The sequence below is a fragment of the Zonotrichia albicollis genome, chromosome 2 (assembly GCF_047830755.1).
Source record: "Zonotrichia albicollis isolate bZonAlb1 chromosome 2, bZonAlb1.hap1, whole genome shotgun sequence".
In the NCBI taxonomy this organism is placed as follows: Eukaryota; Metazoa; Chordata; class Aves; order Passeriformes; family Passerellidae; genus Zonotrichia; species Zonotrichia albicollis.
The window spans coordinates 11,870,908-11,887,229 of record NC_133820.1 but is presented as its reverse complement, the minus strand read 5'-3'; the positions used below and the strand labels follow the sequence as shown (position 1 = coordinate 11,887,229).

General features: G+C 52.3%; 1 protein-coding gene across 2 annotated transcripts in view; it reads right to left on the bottom strand.

Annotated features, from left to right (window-relative positions):
• The window catches only part of NUP98 (nucleoporin 98 and 96 precursor), a 39,329-nt gene that overhangs the window by 20,331 nt on the left and 2,676 nt on the right, over positions 1 to 16,322 (bottom strand). For both annotated transcript variants that reach the window (XM_074533333.1, XM_074533338.1), the window contains 15 exons: positions 15,406 to 15,509; positions 14,911 to 15,012; positions 14,569 to 14,748; positions 13,744 to 13,883; positions 12,156 to 12,263; positions 11,374 to 11,557; positions 10,351 to 10,514; positions 9,490 to 9,627; positions 8,854 to 8,941; positions 4,905 to 4,997; positions 4,432 to 4,572; positions 3,400 to 3,533; positions 2,314 to 2,501; positions 1,341 to 1,457; positions 15 to 319 (listed from right to left, as the gene is read on the bottom strand). In XM_074533333.1, the coding sequence (XP_074389434.1) occupies positions 15 to 319; positions 1,341 to 1,457; positions 2,314 to 2,501; positions 3,400 to 3,533; positions 4,432 to 4,572; positions 4,905 to 4,997; positions 8,854 to 8,941; positions 9,490 to 9,627; positions 10,351 to 10,514; positions 11,374 to 11,557; positions 12,156 to 12,263; positions 13,744 to 13,883; positions 14,569 to 14,748; positions 14,911 to 15,012; positions 15,406 to 15,478 (2,155 nt within the window). In that variant the 5' untranslated portion in view covers positions 15,479 to 15,509. The remainder of the gene's footprint in view (positions 1 to 14; positions 320 to 1,340; positions 1,458 to 2,313; positions 2,502 to 3,399; positions 3,534 to 4,431; positions 4,573 to 4,904; positions 4,998 to 8,853; positions 8,942 to 9,489; positions 9,628 to 10,350; positions 10,515 to 11,373; positions 11,558 to 12,155; positions 12,264 to 13,743; positions 13,884 to 14,568; positions 14,749 to 14,910; positions 15,013 to 15,405; positions 15,510 to 16,322) is intronic.

Genomic DNA, 16,322 nt, shown 5'->3' with positions numbered 1-16,322 from the left:
CCCGGCAGCCTCACCTGCAGGATGCTGCTGGAGGCCAGGCTTGATCTCCTTGTCCCACTCCTCCTGCAGGGAATCCTCCTGGAAGGAGGCTTCCTCGCTGCTGCCCTCCAGGCCGTTGCGCAGCGCCGCGCGCATGTTCAGCGCCACGATGGTGTCGTCCACGCCCGAGTGGGGCTTGTGCCCGCTGCCCTCCAGGCTCTGGGGAATGGGCTTGGCAATGGGGTTGGTGTAAAACCTGGTCACCTCGTGGGCCTCCTCCTCCTCCTCCCGCTCCCCGTCCTGCCTGTGGTTCTCCTCAGGAGGCACTGACAGGAAGAACCTGGGCAGAGGAAGGATAATGTGAATTATTTCATTCCCAGGGACTTACACCAGAGTTCCTGGGCAGGCCAGGAGCTGGACTCGGTGACCCCTGTGGGTCCCTCCGTGCTCAGGACACTCTGTGATTCTATGATTAAAATTCTGCTCTTTCCACACAAAGAGCAAACAGCACCACACCAACGGCGGTGTTGGTGATTATTCCCCTTCCCTCTGCTCCTGCTTGACTGCCACTGAGGCTCCCACTACAGCAAGGACTGTGGTGAGACTGGGACGGGCCCCACAGGCTGGGGACTAAGGCACGTGCCCTGAGCAGAGCTGAGTGGAACAGGAGCTCAGGATGGAGAGAAGCCTCAAAAGGCAGTGTAACAGCAACCCCACAGCTCCAAACCCTCTGCCCACAGGGCCAGGGTGACCTCACTCCCACAACAGCTCCTATTTTATAGCTTTCAATAAAATCAACATGGTGGGTTGGGCAGGTTTTTTCCAGACTCTGAGTAAAAGAAAACCAAGGCAAAAATCAGAGTTCAACTGAAATATGGCCACAGGTTTTTTAGAGGAAGTTGGAATTTCTGGATTTTGGTGGGGGAGGATACAGCCTTAGAGGCTCCTCACTGTAATCTGTACAAAAGACATATACAGAAAATAGAAATATGAGACATGAAGGTCAGTGTAGCTCCCTTGCAATTTACACATCACTGAGGACTGACCAGCAGAGGTTCTTCTCCCCTCAGAGTCAGGTTTAGCACTTCCCCCAAGGAATATCCTGGTTTCTTGCTACAGGCAAGGAAGAGAGACTCATCCAGAACCTAAGTTCCTGCTCCCTGACCTGGATTTTGGGTGGGGGGACCTGGCAGTGCCCACACAGCAAGAACACATGGTTAGTGCAGGAGGAAATGCACCTCCTTTCAATGAACAGCAAAGTGACATCCCTGAGAAGAAGGGGCTGCTGTCCAGCAGCAATTCAGGACAGGCAGAACCAGTCTGCACTTGTGAGGACAAGCCCTGCAGGGTGACTCACTCACCTGTCCCCATTCTCCGGGTACTCCAACGGCGACGCCAGGTCCTCGTTCTCTCGGCTCACGGGAGAGAACAGGTTGCTGCTGTTGAGGTTCTTCAGAACCAGCTTCTTGATGCTCTTCCTAAACACACAACACACCAAGGAAGGGAAACGTGAATCTATCCACTGCATACATGGGTACTTTGTACTTAATTCAGATGCTCCAGGGACCAGGAACCAGCTCCAAGACCTGTTCCCACACCCAGGACATTTCAAGTGTCCCGTAAGAGATCCTAAAATGTTTTGGGGAATTCCATTCAAGGCTCTGGTTTATACAGAGGTGTAAAAAGCACAGGCCAGTGAAAAGCTCAAAGCCCAAGTTCAGCAAACCACAGTGCTCCCTGTTTCCCAAATCAGCCTTTCTAGAAACACAGAAGGTCTGGCCCACAGGTGCAGGTTCATTTTAAAGCAGGGTCACATTAATCTTTTAGCCCTTTGTTTTTACTCAACTCCAAACATTTCAAAACTCCTTTTCTATTTGACTGCCATTGTTGTATCTAAAAACTGAACCCAAAGCTTTACTTGGGCAGATCCATGATTTATTTCTCACAGAAACATCTGTGCATTTGAAACAGCACTAAGGCTGGGATAAAACCACCAGAAATCTGCCTCCATACTTAGGGCATGAGCAAACTGTTGACACTCCCAGTTCAGGAGCAGGAAGTATTACCCTGTGCAAACTTTCCTTGTTAGAATTCCTCAGTGACTTTATAGGAGCTTTGCTCCCATCATGGACTGACCTCATTTTACAGCTTATTTGGCCTTAAGAGTCTAAGCTGAACCTTTTCCCCTCCTCTACAGAAAACAGTTCTAACGAAGCCTTACAGACAACTTGTCATTGTTTTTCCAACATGAGCCAGAGCACAAAATCATGAGATTCAAGGTAATACACAGGAGTTTCCAGAAGATTGTCACACAGAGACAAAAGAGCAGCTCACTTTGGCATGAAGGCTCCATTGGACAGGGAGGGCTCATCATCATCCAGCCCATCAAAGAGCTGGGACTTGGCCGAGCCCGCGGACTGCAGGGCCTTGGGCCGCACTCTGGTGGCGGGGCGGGGGGTCAGCTTGTAGTGGGTGGGGGTCGTCAGGGCCTTCTGGGCTGCTGGGTTCGTTGGCTTCAGCCTCTGGAACAGAGAGAGGGAGAGGTGGAAACCTCAGGCGTGGGGACAGAGCTTTAGGGTGCTCCAGGCCTAAAAAGGGCCCTGAAAGGCAAAGGGGGTGGTAAGCAAAGGGAAGCAATAATTGCACCCAGGTTAGGGGGCTCCCTGCACAGCCCCTGCCATCAGCCTGGATCCGTGGGCAGCCTTGGATCCATGTACAGCTCCAGCCATCAGCCTGGATCCATGGGCAGCCCCAGTCATCGGCTGGGATCCGTGGGCACCCTGGGCTCCCTGCACAGCCCCAGCCATCACTCTGGCTCCATGGGCACCCTGGGCTCCCTGCACAGCCCCAGCCATCACTCTGGCTCCATGGGCACCCTGGGCTCCAGCTGCCAGGCTGGACTCACCGCCAGCCCCCTGGAATCTGCTCAGGGGCAGCAGACACTCAGAACCTCCCCTACCACCTCAAAGCCTAGAAAGTGTTTGTTTTATCATCTCCTGAACAAAGCAACAGGAAAGGCTTCTCAAAGACTCTCAGGGATGTCCTAAGCAAAGCACTACAATTATTTTCCAAGCATTAACAATGATCAATCTTTATTCCCACTCAGCAGCAGGGAGCCCAGGAACTCCATAGCCAAGGCTGCGATGCAGGCAAAAGCAGGAAATCATGGAACGGTTTGGGTTGGAAAGTACCTTGAAGATCATGCCCTTCCAACCCCCCTGCCATGGACAGGGCACTTTCCACTGGGATAAAATCAAGCACTTTGTGTCCCAGAGGGTAGAAAGCCACTGCACCACTGGGAGAGCACAGAGAGCAGCTTCCTTGGCTGCTCAGTGTGCACTGAAGCGATGAGGACTGCACACAGACCAAGCAATTCCAGCTGTCACCCATAAAATGAGTCCAGTGCTGATGGGCACTCACCTCCTCCTTCTTCTTCGGGTCTGACATGGGGTTTCTGAAGAGTGGGGAGTCCCCAAAGGGGGAGTAGGTCAGGCTGTTGAGGTGCTGCTGGAGGACAGCTTGCTGGGCTGCAGAGGCGTTGGGGTCTGTCAGAGCTACAAAAGGAGCAGCATTGCAGTTTTAGAGCTCTGGGAATGGAACCAGGGCAGGCAGCACACAGCAGTGCCCAGAACATCTCCTTCCTCCATCACAGTGTCCAACCATATTCACTGAGGTCCCATGGTGAAAAGCTGAGGGCACAGAGAGCTACAGAGCAGTGGCAAGAGCCTGGCCTGCCAGAATATTCAACTAACCCAGCTGGCTTCTGAAAGGGTGTGCGGGGAAAATATTTCATGCAGAATTTTGACATTACTGCTACTACAAACATACAGGTCTAGAGTCCCCTCTACAATGGATTCTAAATCTTGTCTCTGTCTTAAAGCATTTTATTTTGATTCCTATTGAAATGCTCTAAGACTTCACCCACCCCATGAAACATTCAAGCCACTAAAAGCAGCTTAATCCTAATTCCAAGAAAATCAGGATGGATGTGGGCACTCCCAAAGAACAACAAAACCACTCTCAGAACAACAGCTTATTATTGTCAGGGTCTGTTGAAAGTCAGGAGGAGAGCTGGAGACAACTGGGTCTGATTTTTGTCCCAAAGGCACAGCATTCCTGTTAATAAAGGCCCTCTAGGCCTCCCCTATCTGGAAGTCCTGAAAAATCCAACATTGCACTTCCCTTACCTTTCATTGTGCACATCTATTCTTGCTGCCCTGAATTCAATTTGGGAAATTTACTAATCTTCAGGACAATGCTCTAAAATAGGCGCAATTATTTGGCATGTAAAGCAACTTGGAATTCCTTTTAAAATACACCTCTAACTAGCAAAACAAGGGTCATTAACAGTCTGCACTGTGACTGAGACCAGAAGCAGCCCCAAGGAGATGTTCTGTCATTCCAAACCCTTTGGGAGGGGAGTGCTCCTGTGTTCAGGCTCATCGCACTCACCTACAGCAGGCTGAGGGGCCCCAAAGCCCAGGGTGGCTGTGGATGTGTTGAATCCTGGGGCTCCAAAGGCTCCTGTTCCCAGCGTTCCCCCCAGCTTTGGCTGCGTGTTCCCGAACAGGGACGTCTGTCCTGCCCCCAGAGCTGTGACAGAGAGGGCACAGTCACCACAGACTGACAAGTTCACAGGCACAACACAGAACTCCTTGCTGGACTGCAGCAAACACTCTCCATGCCCATGGATGCTGCAGGCAGCAGAGGCTCTGGGCACAGAGGGCCTCACCAGTGATGCCCAGTTTCTGCCAGGCCACTTGGCACTGTGCTGAGAAGCTCCCCTTGGAGCTGCCCTGAGCCACCCTGCCTTGAAGCTCAAACACACCCAGCCTTTCCTAACTCAGCTACAGGCAATGCCCAGGCTGGACTGACTGCAGCCTGAGGGCTGGAGCTGCCCAGGAATGAGCTGGCAAACTGCTTACCTGTTCCAAACCCTGTTCCAAGTCCAGTGCCCAGAGTCCCAGTCGCAGGCTTATTTCCAAACAAGCTATTTCCAGCAGTGTTGGCACCAAAACCTTCAACAACAGAATGAGCAGCTCATTAGAGATGAAATTAAAACCATGTATTTAAATAAATAAGCCTCACAGGGTCCAAGAGCCCTGCCAAAGCCAAATTTCTCATTGTTTCCAGCAGTGCAGGTTAAACTGGCAATCAGCAAGAAGGCACTTTACTGGTAATAAACACATTTTAGTTATAAATATAGCATTAAAGCAGCATAGAAAAATGTGGGTCTGCCTTCTTAGGCTTTTCAGTTTGTTACAAACTTCAGAGTTTCCCAGAAAGGCAGAGCTGACATGATGCTGCTCTAGCTGGCAATGGAGTAAAACGTGCTGGGGTTTTTTGAGTGCCTGGAGGGAACAAACCTCAATCCATCCTGTTTATATCACACACCCATTTCTCTGACCCTCACCACAGGGCAGGTGGGAACTCAGATCTGCACAGTTCAAGGGCACAGCTGTAGCTGCAACAAGGCCACCCCAAATCTACCAGTTCTACCCCAAATCAGCTCAGTTCTACTGCAGATGCTGACCCCATCCCATGCTTGGTTAGTACACAAAGCCAGGATTAAACTGAAAAAGTGCAGGTGTGCACCAACCCCTTGGAATCCAGCTCCATTCCTCCTATAAACTGCTACACAGGCAAACCAAAACCACACACTGCAAAGGCTGATCTCCACCAAACAGTGCCAACACTCTGTGGGGCCATGGAGTTCCTGAGCAGCAGAACAAGAACTCAAAGCACCTTTCACACCCCTGGGAGGTTTGCCCAGGACTGCTCACCACAGTCCAACCCTGCTTGCCAAGGGGCTGCCCTGCACAGAGCCTGATTTGGGCAGGACCTAAAAGATCAGCCTGGAGTTCTTCCCTGTCTAAATGGGCAGGCTGGCACAGCAGCTAAAGGCATGGCAGGCCCCACTGCCTTTAAACAACCAACACAAAACAGCACTGCAGGACAGGGATGGCAGGGTCCAGCCCCCTCCTACTCACTCTCAGAGACACTGCTCTGTTGCTCTGAAATCCAGAATTAAAAAGGCAGGAGAGATTTCAGAGACCCCTGAAAGAAGGTGCCAGTCCCTTCAGCCATCCCTACACATTCCTCCTGTTCAGTCACACCCAGCCAACATCAGCTCTCACATCAGAGCCACCAGGAACACACCAGCAGCTCCTCAGGACTTTGGTCCTTCCCATCACCCAGGACAACAACAGCCACCAGCTGAACTGGAGCTGACTCAGTTCACCTTCACTGCAGTGCAGGATCCCCTGACACCTGCCCAAGCCCAGGTCTTACCCCAATTCTCCCAGTGTTGCTCTGCCAACACAGGGTGTTCACAGCCTCCTAAAACCCCTCTGCTCCCTGAATCCTCCATTTCAGGAGTTTTCAACCACAGATGGTTGGAGCTGCAAGGGTCCACCCAGCCCAGCCCTGCCCAGGCAGGGTCACTGCAGCAGGGACACAGGAACGTGCCCAGGGGGTTTGGGATGTCTCCAGAGACTCCAGCCCCTCCCTGGGCAGCTGTTCCAGGGCTCTGCCCCTCCAGGGAAGGAAGTTCTGCCTCAGGCTGGGCTGCAATTGTTGTGTTTTAGTCCCTGGCCATTGCTGCTCATCCTGCCACTGGCACCACTGAGCAGAGTCTGGCACCATCCTGACACCTGGATGGATGGATGGATGGATGGATGGATGGATGGATGGATGGGGTATTTGGGTGGATGGATGGATGGATGGATGGATGGATGGATGGATGGATGGAGTATTTGAGTGGATGGATGGATGGATGGATGGATGGATGGATGGATGGATGGATGGATGGATGGATGGATGGATGGATGGGGTATTTGGGTGGATGGATGGGGTATTTGAGTGGATGGATGGGGTATTTGGGTGGATGGATGGATGGATGGATGGATGGATGGATGGATGGATGGATGGATGGGGTATTTGAGTGGATGGATGGATGGATGGATGGGGTATTTGGGTGGATGGATGGGGTATTTGGGTGGATGGATGGGGTATTTGGGTGGATGGATGGATGGGGTATTTGAGTGGATGGATGGATGGGGTATTTGAGTGGATGGATGGGGTATTTGAGTGGATGGATGGGGTATTTGAGTGGATGGATGGGGTATTTGAGTGGATGGATGGATGGATGGGGTATTTGGGTGGATGGATGGGGTATTTGAGTGGATGGATGGATGGATGGGGTATTTGGGCGGATGGATGGGGTATTTGAGTGGATGGATGGATGGATGGGGTATTTGGGCGGATGGATGGGGTATTTGGGCGGATGGATGGGGTATTTGGGCGGATGGATGGGGTATTTGGGCAGATGGATGGGGTATTTGGGCGGATGGATGGGGTATTTGGGCGGATGGATGGGGTATTTGGGCGGATGGATGGGGTATTTGGGCGGATGGATGGGGTATTTGGGCGGATGGATGGGGTATTTGAGTGGATGGATGGGGTATTTGGGTGGATGGATGGATGGATGGATGGATGGATGGATGGATGGATGGATGGATGGATGGATGGATGGGGTATTTGAGTGGATGGATGGATGGATGGGGTATTTGGGCGGATGGATGGGGTATTTGAGTGGATGGATGGATGGATGGGGTATTTGGGCGGATGGATGGGGTATTTGGGCGGATGGATGGGGTATTTGGGCAGATGGATGGGGTATTTGGGCGGATGGATGGGGTATTTGGGCGGATGGATGGGGTATTTGGGCGGATGGATGGGGTATTTGGGCGGATGGATGGGGTATTTGGGCGGATGGATGGGGTATTTGGGCGGATGGATGGGGTATTTGAGTGGATGGATGGGGTATTTGGGTGGATGGATGGATGGATGGATGGATGGATGGATGGATGGATGGATGGATGGATGGATGGATGGATGGGGTATTTGAGTGGATGGATGGATGGATGGATGGATGGGGTATTTGGGTGGATGGATGGGGTATTTGGGTGGATGGATGGGGTATTTGGGTGGATGGATGGATGGGGTATTTGAGTGGATGGATGGATGGGGTATTTGAGTGGATGGATGGGGTATTTGAGTGGATGGATGGGGTATTTGAGTGGATGGATGAGGTATTTGAGTGGATGGATGGATGGATGGGGTATTTGGGCGGATGGATGGGGTATTTGAGTGGATGGATGGATGGGGTATTTGAGTGGATGGATGGATGGATGGGGTATTTGGGCGGATGGATGGGGTATTTGGGCGGATGGATGGGGTATTTGGGCGGATGGATGGGGTATTTGGGCGGATGGATGGGGTATTTGGGCGGATGGATGGGGTATTTGGGTGGATGGATGGATCCCCTCTCACCCTTCCCCTCTCCAGACTGACCAGACTCAGCTCCCACAGCCTCTCCTCACCAGAGATGCTCCAGACCCCAAACCATCTCTGTGCCCTTCCCTGGACCCTCTCCAGTAGCTCCTGGTCTTCCTTGAGCTGTGGAGCCCAGAACTGAACAGGGCACTCCAGATGAGCCTCCCTGGAGCTCAGCAGAGGAGCAGGATCCCCTCCCTGACCTGCTGGGAATGCCCTGGAATGCTGGAAATGGATCCAGGGGCTCTCCTGGCCAACCCAGGCTGAAAATTCCCTTGAGGACTCACCAAAACGGTGACATCTGACCATCTACTTCCCGAGTCAGGGAGCCCCACCAAGAGAGAGGCACAACCCAGCACCCAGCACTGTGCCAGGGCATCGTTCACCTGACAATTCCAACACTACAGTCCCCAGCATGTGCCCTCTGCAGCGTGTGGTACACACAGCACAGATTTAAATGACTGAAGCCACATTTTTTCCCCTGTCTCCAGACTGGAAGGGTTTGCAGGGCTCCCAAACTCAGAGCAGGTTTGTTACCGAAGAGGCCCCCGCCCGTGGTGGTACCGAACGAGGGAGCGCTGGTCGTGGTGGCTCCAAATCCAGCAGGCTTGTTCCCAAACAGGGTCTGAAAGGAAAACAACAGCAATGTGGAAACCTGGAAGCTGACACCACAGGAATTGTATGGGTGTCTGGCTGCAGGCAGGGAAGCAGAACTAAAGCCAAGCACAGCTGAGCCCCCCAGCCCACCCTCCCGTGAGTGGGGTTATCCCAAGCCACCTGCAAGATCCCCAAAAGCAGCTGCTAGGGTCAGAGCCAAGGGGCTAAAGGGACTTTTCCAATCTCAGTGATCCTGTGAGTTTTGCTCCACCAGAACCAAAATGACTGAGTATCAAAACCCAAGGTTGGTTCTGGTCCATCACAACTTACAACCCTATGCTGAGGCACCCCAGTCACTGAGAACCTCAGTATCTCCTGCTGCTTTTATCACTCCACACATCACTTGTTAAAAAAATGGCTCTACTACACCTGTTTATCCTCCAGTTTCCAGCAAACCACCTGACTTTTGTATCTCAGACATCCTAACTCCTAAGCTGACACAACTTCTGTGCAGTCAGCACCCCAGAACAGGGCTCTGCTTGGTTTTCTCTCCTTGTTACAGAGGCACAGACATACCGAACCACCAACACCAAATCCCGTGTTGGCTTGTCCAAAAAGGCCAGTTCCCGTTCCAAATCCAGTCCCAGCATTTGTATTGGCAGCTGTCCCAAAAAGGCCTCCAGGCTGCGAGGGCTGGGTGACCCCAAAGAGACCCTAAAAAAAGGAACCAGGTTAAGGTAATGCTCCCAGGCTTTTCCAAGTCCAGCACTGACAACGACAGATCCAACATACAGAATCAGGCAATAAAACAATGCTGCATTTGCCCTCGTGCTGGGGGAACAGGACAGGTGAAGAGCATTCCAGAAGCTTTAGTCCTCCTCCAAAAAATTAGTTACTAAAAGGAAATTGAAAAACCCCAAAAATTTATGCTACAAGACTTAAAGGATATTGGAATTTCCTCATCGCTTTGAGCAAGGGAGATGGAAAAGAAACATTTCACAGGGTTTTCTATGAGAAGTCACAAAAATTCACAAAGAACACAGGATATCTGGAGCCAAAGCCTCTAGTCATACAAGTTACAACTACATAGAATCTTTCTGTCACAAAAGCCCCCAAATGTTGCTCATTTATCACCAGAAAGCCCAAGATTGAATTCCCAAAGAAGGTTGACAATGGAACGACATTATCTGTGTGAAAATGATCAGAAGCACAGGAGTTGCTAGACAGCAGCTGCTCGAGGAGGTGAGTGGGTACAGGATTTGTGAACAGCTGGCTGTTCTCCAATTGTCAGAACAAAGCTGACTGCCAGGAGGCTCCTCACTGCCCTGCAGCCTCCAGAGCTTGGCACCCTGCCTTTACCCCATGGCACTGGAATGTGAGGCACACCCCAATGCTGCAGCCCCCGTGCCCAGCAGGAGCAGCTGCAGCCCCTCTTACCATGGTGTTGGTGTTGGGCTGGCCCAGGGTGCTGGTGCCCCCGAAGGAGAAGCCGGTGTTCTGCGTGGTGGTGGCCTGGCCAAAGGGTTTGTTGAACAGGCTCGTGGTCTGGGACTGCTGCCCAAAGAGCCCCCCGGTGGTGCCCGTGCCAAAGCCGGTCGTACCTGGGACACCAAGGGCAGTTAGAGAGCCAGCCCAGCACATCCACACCCCAGCAAAAAGGGTCACAGAACACCCTGAGCTACAGGGACCCCCAGTGCCAGCCCTGCCCTGCCCAGAGCCCACCAAGCCCAGCCTGGGCATCCCTGGCAGCGCTGGCCAAAGGCTCCTGGAGCTGTGGCAGCCTCGGGGCCGTGCCCATTCCCTGGGCAGCCTGGGCAGTGCCAGCACCCTCTGGGCAAGAACCTGTCCCTAAAATCCAACCTAAATCCCTCCCCTGGGCCAGCTCCAGGTGTTCCCTGGGTCCTGTCTCTGCTCATCCAACAACCACCTCCATTCCTACAGCCTGGAGGATTTGGATCTGTTTACAGTCAAACTCCACAAACACAAATATCCAGTACTAGGAAAAAACTCTTCCCTTTGAGGGTGGGCAGGCCCTGGCACAGGGTGCCCAGAGCAGCTGGGGCTGCCCCTGCATCCCTGGCAGTGCCCAAGGCCAGGCTGGACACTGGGGTTGGGAGCAGCCTGGCACAGTGGGAGGTGTCCCTGCCATGGCAGGGGTTGCACTGGGTGAGCTTCACGGCCCCGTCCCAACCCAAACCATTCTGGGATTCTATGATCTATTTACTTTTCAATTTGCCCCAAAATCTAATAAAAATCCAACAGCTGTTTCAATTTTTCCAAGGGAAAGTAAGAAAACAGATTCCTATGGCAAGGAGCTGCAGCAGTGAATGCTGGCAATACAACCAGCACAACTCTGAGCTCACAGCAGGGTTTCAGCATTTTGCACGACAGAATTCCAAATGGTTTAACAGAATATTTGCACATGCACTCACAGGAACACCAGGGCCAGGCAGTACTTACTGGTTCCAAAAGCAGTTTTATTCTGCCCATAGGAGAAGCCTGTATTGGTAGTGGAAGAGCCAAAAAGTCCTGTGGCAGTGCTGGACGTGGCAGTGGAAGAGCCAAACAAGCCAGCAGTTGCTCCTGCTCCCACAGGATTTGTGGGCCCTTTCCTATTTGCCTGGTAGTCTTCCAAACGGAGTTCCTAGAGGAAAATCCAGCTCTTTTTACCCAGGACAAGGGCAGGCAAATGTCCTTACCACACTCACACTGCACCCCATCTTCACCAGAGTGAAGGCTCAAGAAAAACTGTAACGCCCACATTTTTAAAAATAAGAACAATAAAAATGGGACCTGAACTTAGATTCATGTTTTTACCTCAATTTAACATCCCAGAGCCTTTTCATGTATTTTATAAATGATCTGTTTTGAAGGGTCAAACAAACCAGCCCAAATGGGAAGGCCTCAGGTTAAATCCTTGGGAATATTAGTTTATATCAAACAACTGAGCTCTGCCTGGGATCCTGCTGCTATCTCAGCAGAGCAAGGCTGTTCCCAACAGGACCTCATGTCCTTCTCACAAGATGGAATTTCAGCTTCTCCAGACCTGCATCAAGCACCTAAAGCCAACTGCAATTAACATGGCATTGCATAACATGGCATTGCATTAATTGTTTTACTTGACAACACCTCCGGTGTGTGATGCAGATATTGCAGGTTCATTCATATTTCTGCACTAATGAGCACAGGCAGCAGCTGAGGCCCAGCAAGGCCCGAGCAGGGCTGTGTGCCCCTGCACTGACCTCCAGGGACTTGCTCTCGTACTCCTTCATGGCAGTGATGCACTGGTGCTTGGTGTTGATGTTGGTGCTGACGCCGGATTTCACCATGGTGTCCGTGCCGGTCGGGGGCTGCAGGGAAGGGAGGAAGGGCCAGGTTAAAACCCAGTCACACTTGGGGGAACACAGCCACAACTCCCTGCAGATCCTGGGAAATCCCACACCCAGCACAGACCTGGGGCTCTGTGTGACTGCTCTGCTCGGCCGACACCCCACCTGCAGAGCTGCCCCAGCCCTGGGGCCCAAGAGCAGGAGGATGTGGGGCTCCAGGAGCCAGCCCAGAGGAGCCAGGGGGCTGCTCCAGGGCTGGAGCCCCTCTGCAGCCAGGCTGGGAGAGCTGGGGGTGCTCCCCTGGAGAGGAGAAACTCCAGGGAGAGCTCAGAGCCCCTGGCAGGGCCTGAAGGGGCTCCAGCAGAGCTGCAGAGGGACTGGGGACAAGGCCTGCAGGGACAGCACCCAGGGAATGGCTTCAAAGTAGGATTTGATGGCATCTTGGGAATGAGAAATTGCTCCCTGGCAGGGTGGGCAGGGGCTGGGATGGAATTCCCAGAGCAGCTGGGGCTGCCCCTGCATCCCTGGCAGTGCCCAAGGCCAGGCTGGACACTGGGGACAGTGGGAGGTGTCCCTGCCACGGCAGGGGTGGCACTGGGTGGGATTTAGGGTCCTTCCAGCCCCAACCTTGTGTGATTGCATGGTTTTATGATTCCATCATTATTTGTACAGCTGAGGCCCCACCCAGGTGTGTTTAATGATGATCAACAGTGGAATTAGTCACAGGAACATTCAAAACAACTCCCAGCAATTCTGCTTTCAGTTTCGCTTTTAAAGCAGTTTACCTCAGCCTCTGCCTCAAACCCTGGAGCTCTGCATGAATTCCAGTATCCCCCCCCTTTTTAGCAGTGCTATGGAAGTACAAATCAGCAGCACTGCAAGAGCCCAGGCAGCAGCACAGCTCTGCCCCCAAAGCCTCAGCCTTACACCAGCTCAGTCTGGAAATGAAGAGGGCTGGGATCTGCACGAGCAAGTTTTTGGGGAACAGAGTCCCTGCTGCAGCAGGCCCAGGGAGCCCAGTTCCTCCAGGCCTCTCTGCTGGGCCACCCTCCAGGCCCAACTGCCACGGAACTTTGTAGCAGTTACTGAATCCTGTCTTAAAGGGGACTCGTCCAGAGGAGGCAGGAAGGACAGCACTGCTCTCCCTCCAGGTCCCATTCCCAGTGCCAGGCTGGCTCAGCAGAGCTGTGCTGATTCTCACCCATCCCCAGATGCCTGTAACCCTTACTGCTGCCAGCATTTGCCATGGATCACCCTGAATTCCACAGCACTTGCTGGGAAGGCTCAGCTTTAGGAGCTCCTTCACTCCTTCAGTGTTGCCTCTAAACCCAGCAAGCCTGGAATTCTTCAGTGTTTGAGAAGGATGTTTTCAAATCAGTTCAGAACACTTGACATGAAATCATTTTTTCACCTCAGTGACCAAGACATCACACAAACTACTGCAAAACTGAATACTTCCCATAGTAAACAGGCTGGAGCAAGAAGAAAGAGCTGAACTTACATTAAATTTAATAGTGGTGCCAGTTGGAGCAGCAGCGAAGCTGGTTGGGCCAAAGAGAGAGCCAGATGTGCTCCCAAAGGGGTTGGAAGTGGTGTTGGTGGTCCCAAAGAGCCCCCCACTGCTGGTGCTCGTACCAAAGTCTGAATAAAGCATAAAAAATAACAACATCAGTATTACAACAAACCCAAAGTTTAAAACTTAAACCATAATACTTTATTAAAATTAAAAACTGGTTTGAAAATACAAAAAACTGCTGGGAAAAAGAATCTGACAGCAAAGCTGGAAGCTGATGGTGCTGCTAATGCAGTTCCCTGCTGCAGAAGTGTCCTTAACTCAGCACCCCAGAAACACCAGACACCACAGCAGTTTCCTTCTACAGCAGTTTCCTTTCTTCCAAGCAGGAAAAAAACAACACAGTAACTTTATAATGAAGAAAATCAGCAAGGCTCCTTTTCTTTTTTCAGAAGGGGCTGCCAGCAGTTGCTTTTGCCTCATGAAATTACAGAAGAGTTTAACAGCATTCCCTGTCTTCTCCTGCCACACAAACCCAACTGTAACTGCTCTGCCACAAGATAAAAACCTGAAATCAATCAGCACCAAAACAGTATTCAGGATAAACAATTCCAACCAACAACCTTTGGCAATTTATTTTAAAATGCAGGGCTGGAATCACAGCTAGATTCAGGAGCATGGGCTCCACCCTGGCTGCTGTGGGCAGAGGGATGTCCTTGTATCCTGCAGGAGAAACCCCCAGCCCCACCCTGACCCTGTCCCAGCTCCCACTGCTCTCCCACCCATCAGCAGAGGGGCACCAGTCTCACTCACTTCCAAAACCAGCTGGTTTGTTCTGTGCAAAGGCATTGTTCTGGGATGAGAAGAGGCTCCCACCAGTGCTGGTGGTTCCAAAGAGGCTGTTTGATGTGCCAGTGGATGTGCCAAAGCCAAAGCCAGTGCTGGTGGAGGAGGTGGCTGGTTGGTTGAACGTGGTGGACCCAAACAACCCTCCTGCAGACAGAAACAGGCTGTCAATGCTTCACAACCTCCTCTGCTTGGGAGCCTGGACAGGTTCTTGCTGTCCTGGGCTTTCTGGGTATTTTTGTTGGCAATTCCTTGGTTTAGGCTGCTCCCCTTCTCCCCTCCCTCCCTCCCCAGCCCCTGGGGCAGTACCTGGCTTGCTCTGCGTGCTCCCGAACAGGCTGCCCGTGTTGTTGCTGGAGCCAAAGGCCGAGGTCCCGAAGGCTCCTCCGCTGGTGGTACCAAAGCCAGCATCTGCGAGCACAGCCCAGTGAGCCCCTCAGGCTGCAGCTCCACAAACAGCCCCAGAACACACACAGCTCTTCCTTCCAGGCCTTCCCAACAACCCACCATGGATTTGTTCCAGCCCCAAAACACCCCAGCGACACCGCCTTCCCCAAGCACTGCGTTCTCCACTCTCCCTTCCCACAGAAGAAATTCCCACAGCAGACATGGAGCCCTGGCTGCCTGCCTAAACTGAAAGCTTGCTTAGGGGTGAAGCCTCAGGGAGAACCCTTTCCAAGGCAGCTGGAGCACCCAGCAGCTCCCTAATTCCATCCCACGAGGGATCACCACCTCCCTGGCATTCTCTGAGCTGCCCTCCAGGAAAAGACACCTCGTTAAAGCCACCCTGGATATTTCACTTACTTTGCCCAAAAGTTGAAGTTGTCCCAAAGCCGGTGCTGCCTCCGAACGGAGTTCCAAAGGATTTGTTGAACATTTTCAGGATGTTTCAGGTTTTCTTCCTAGACCTGGAAAGCAGAATTCAGGTTTGATTGAAAGCTCACCCTACAAACTCATTTTCCATCTCCGTCACTGCCGAGGGCAGCAATCCCACCAGACTCCTTCAGCACCAACCCCACGGCACTGTGTGGTTCCAAACCCTGCCACAACCCCGGGAGGGTCAAAGGCACCAACATTCCAGTGACACCAAACATCAGAGTCCCTAAAATTAAGGTGTGACCTTTAATTACAGCTGGAGCTCCTGCCCATCTCAGCCTGTGTCTGGGCTGCAGCGATCCCAGAGCAATCCTGGGGCTTTCCAGGAATGATTTTCCTGTTCCACCCTCTCTGCCAGTTGCCTCAAGCCCGGCAGAGGGGAATGCACTGCACAGGATTACAGGAACCCGGCCTCCCTCTGCTCCCCCTTCCCAGCAGTTGCTGTTCCAGGGCAGTTTTGCTGGGCCCAGGTCCCTCTCCAGCCCCCACGGTTTCTTTACAGCATTCCCTGCTGCCTCTCCCAGCCTCCTCCCCCAGCTCAAACAGACACAAACTCTGCTCCAGCTCTCTGAGTTTGTCAACAAACCCAGCACAATAATCCCCACAGCTCCTCGGGCACACTGCGGGGAACTGTGGGGTGTTTTCCTGCAGCTTCACCACTGAAAGCTCCAGATTAGCCAAAAACATGCCAGATTAATAAAAAAAGCCAGTGCTGCCCCAAATAATGTTCATATTGTCCCCAAAACAGCAGTACTAGCAACGAAAAAAAGCTAGAACTAGAAAAACAAAATGCCATGTTAACCCAAAAAAGCCATATTAGCAAGAAAAAGCCAAAGTTAAAAAAG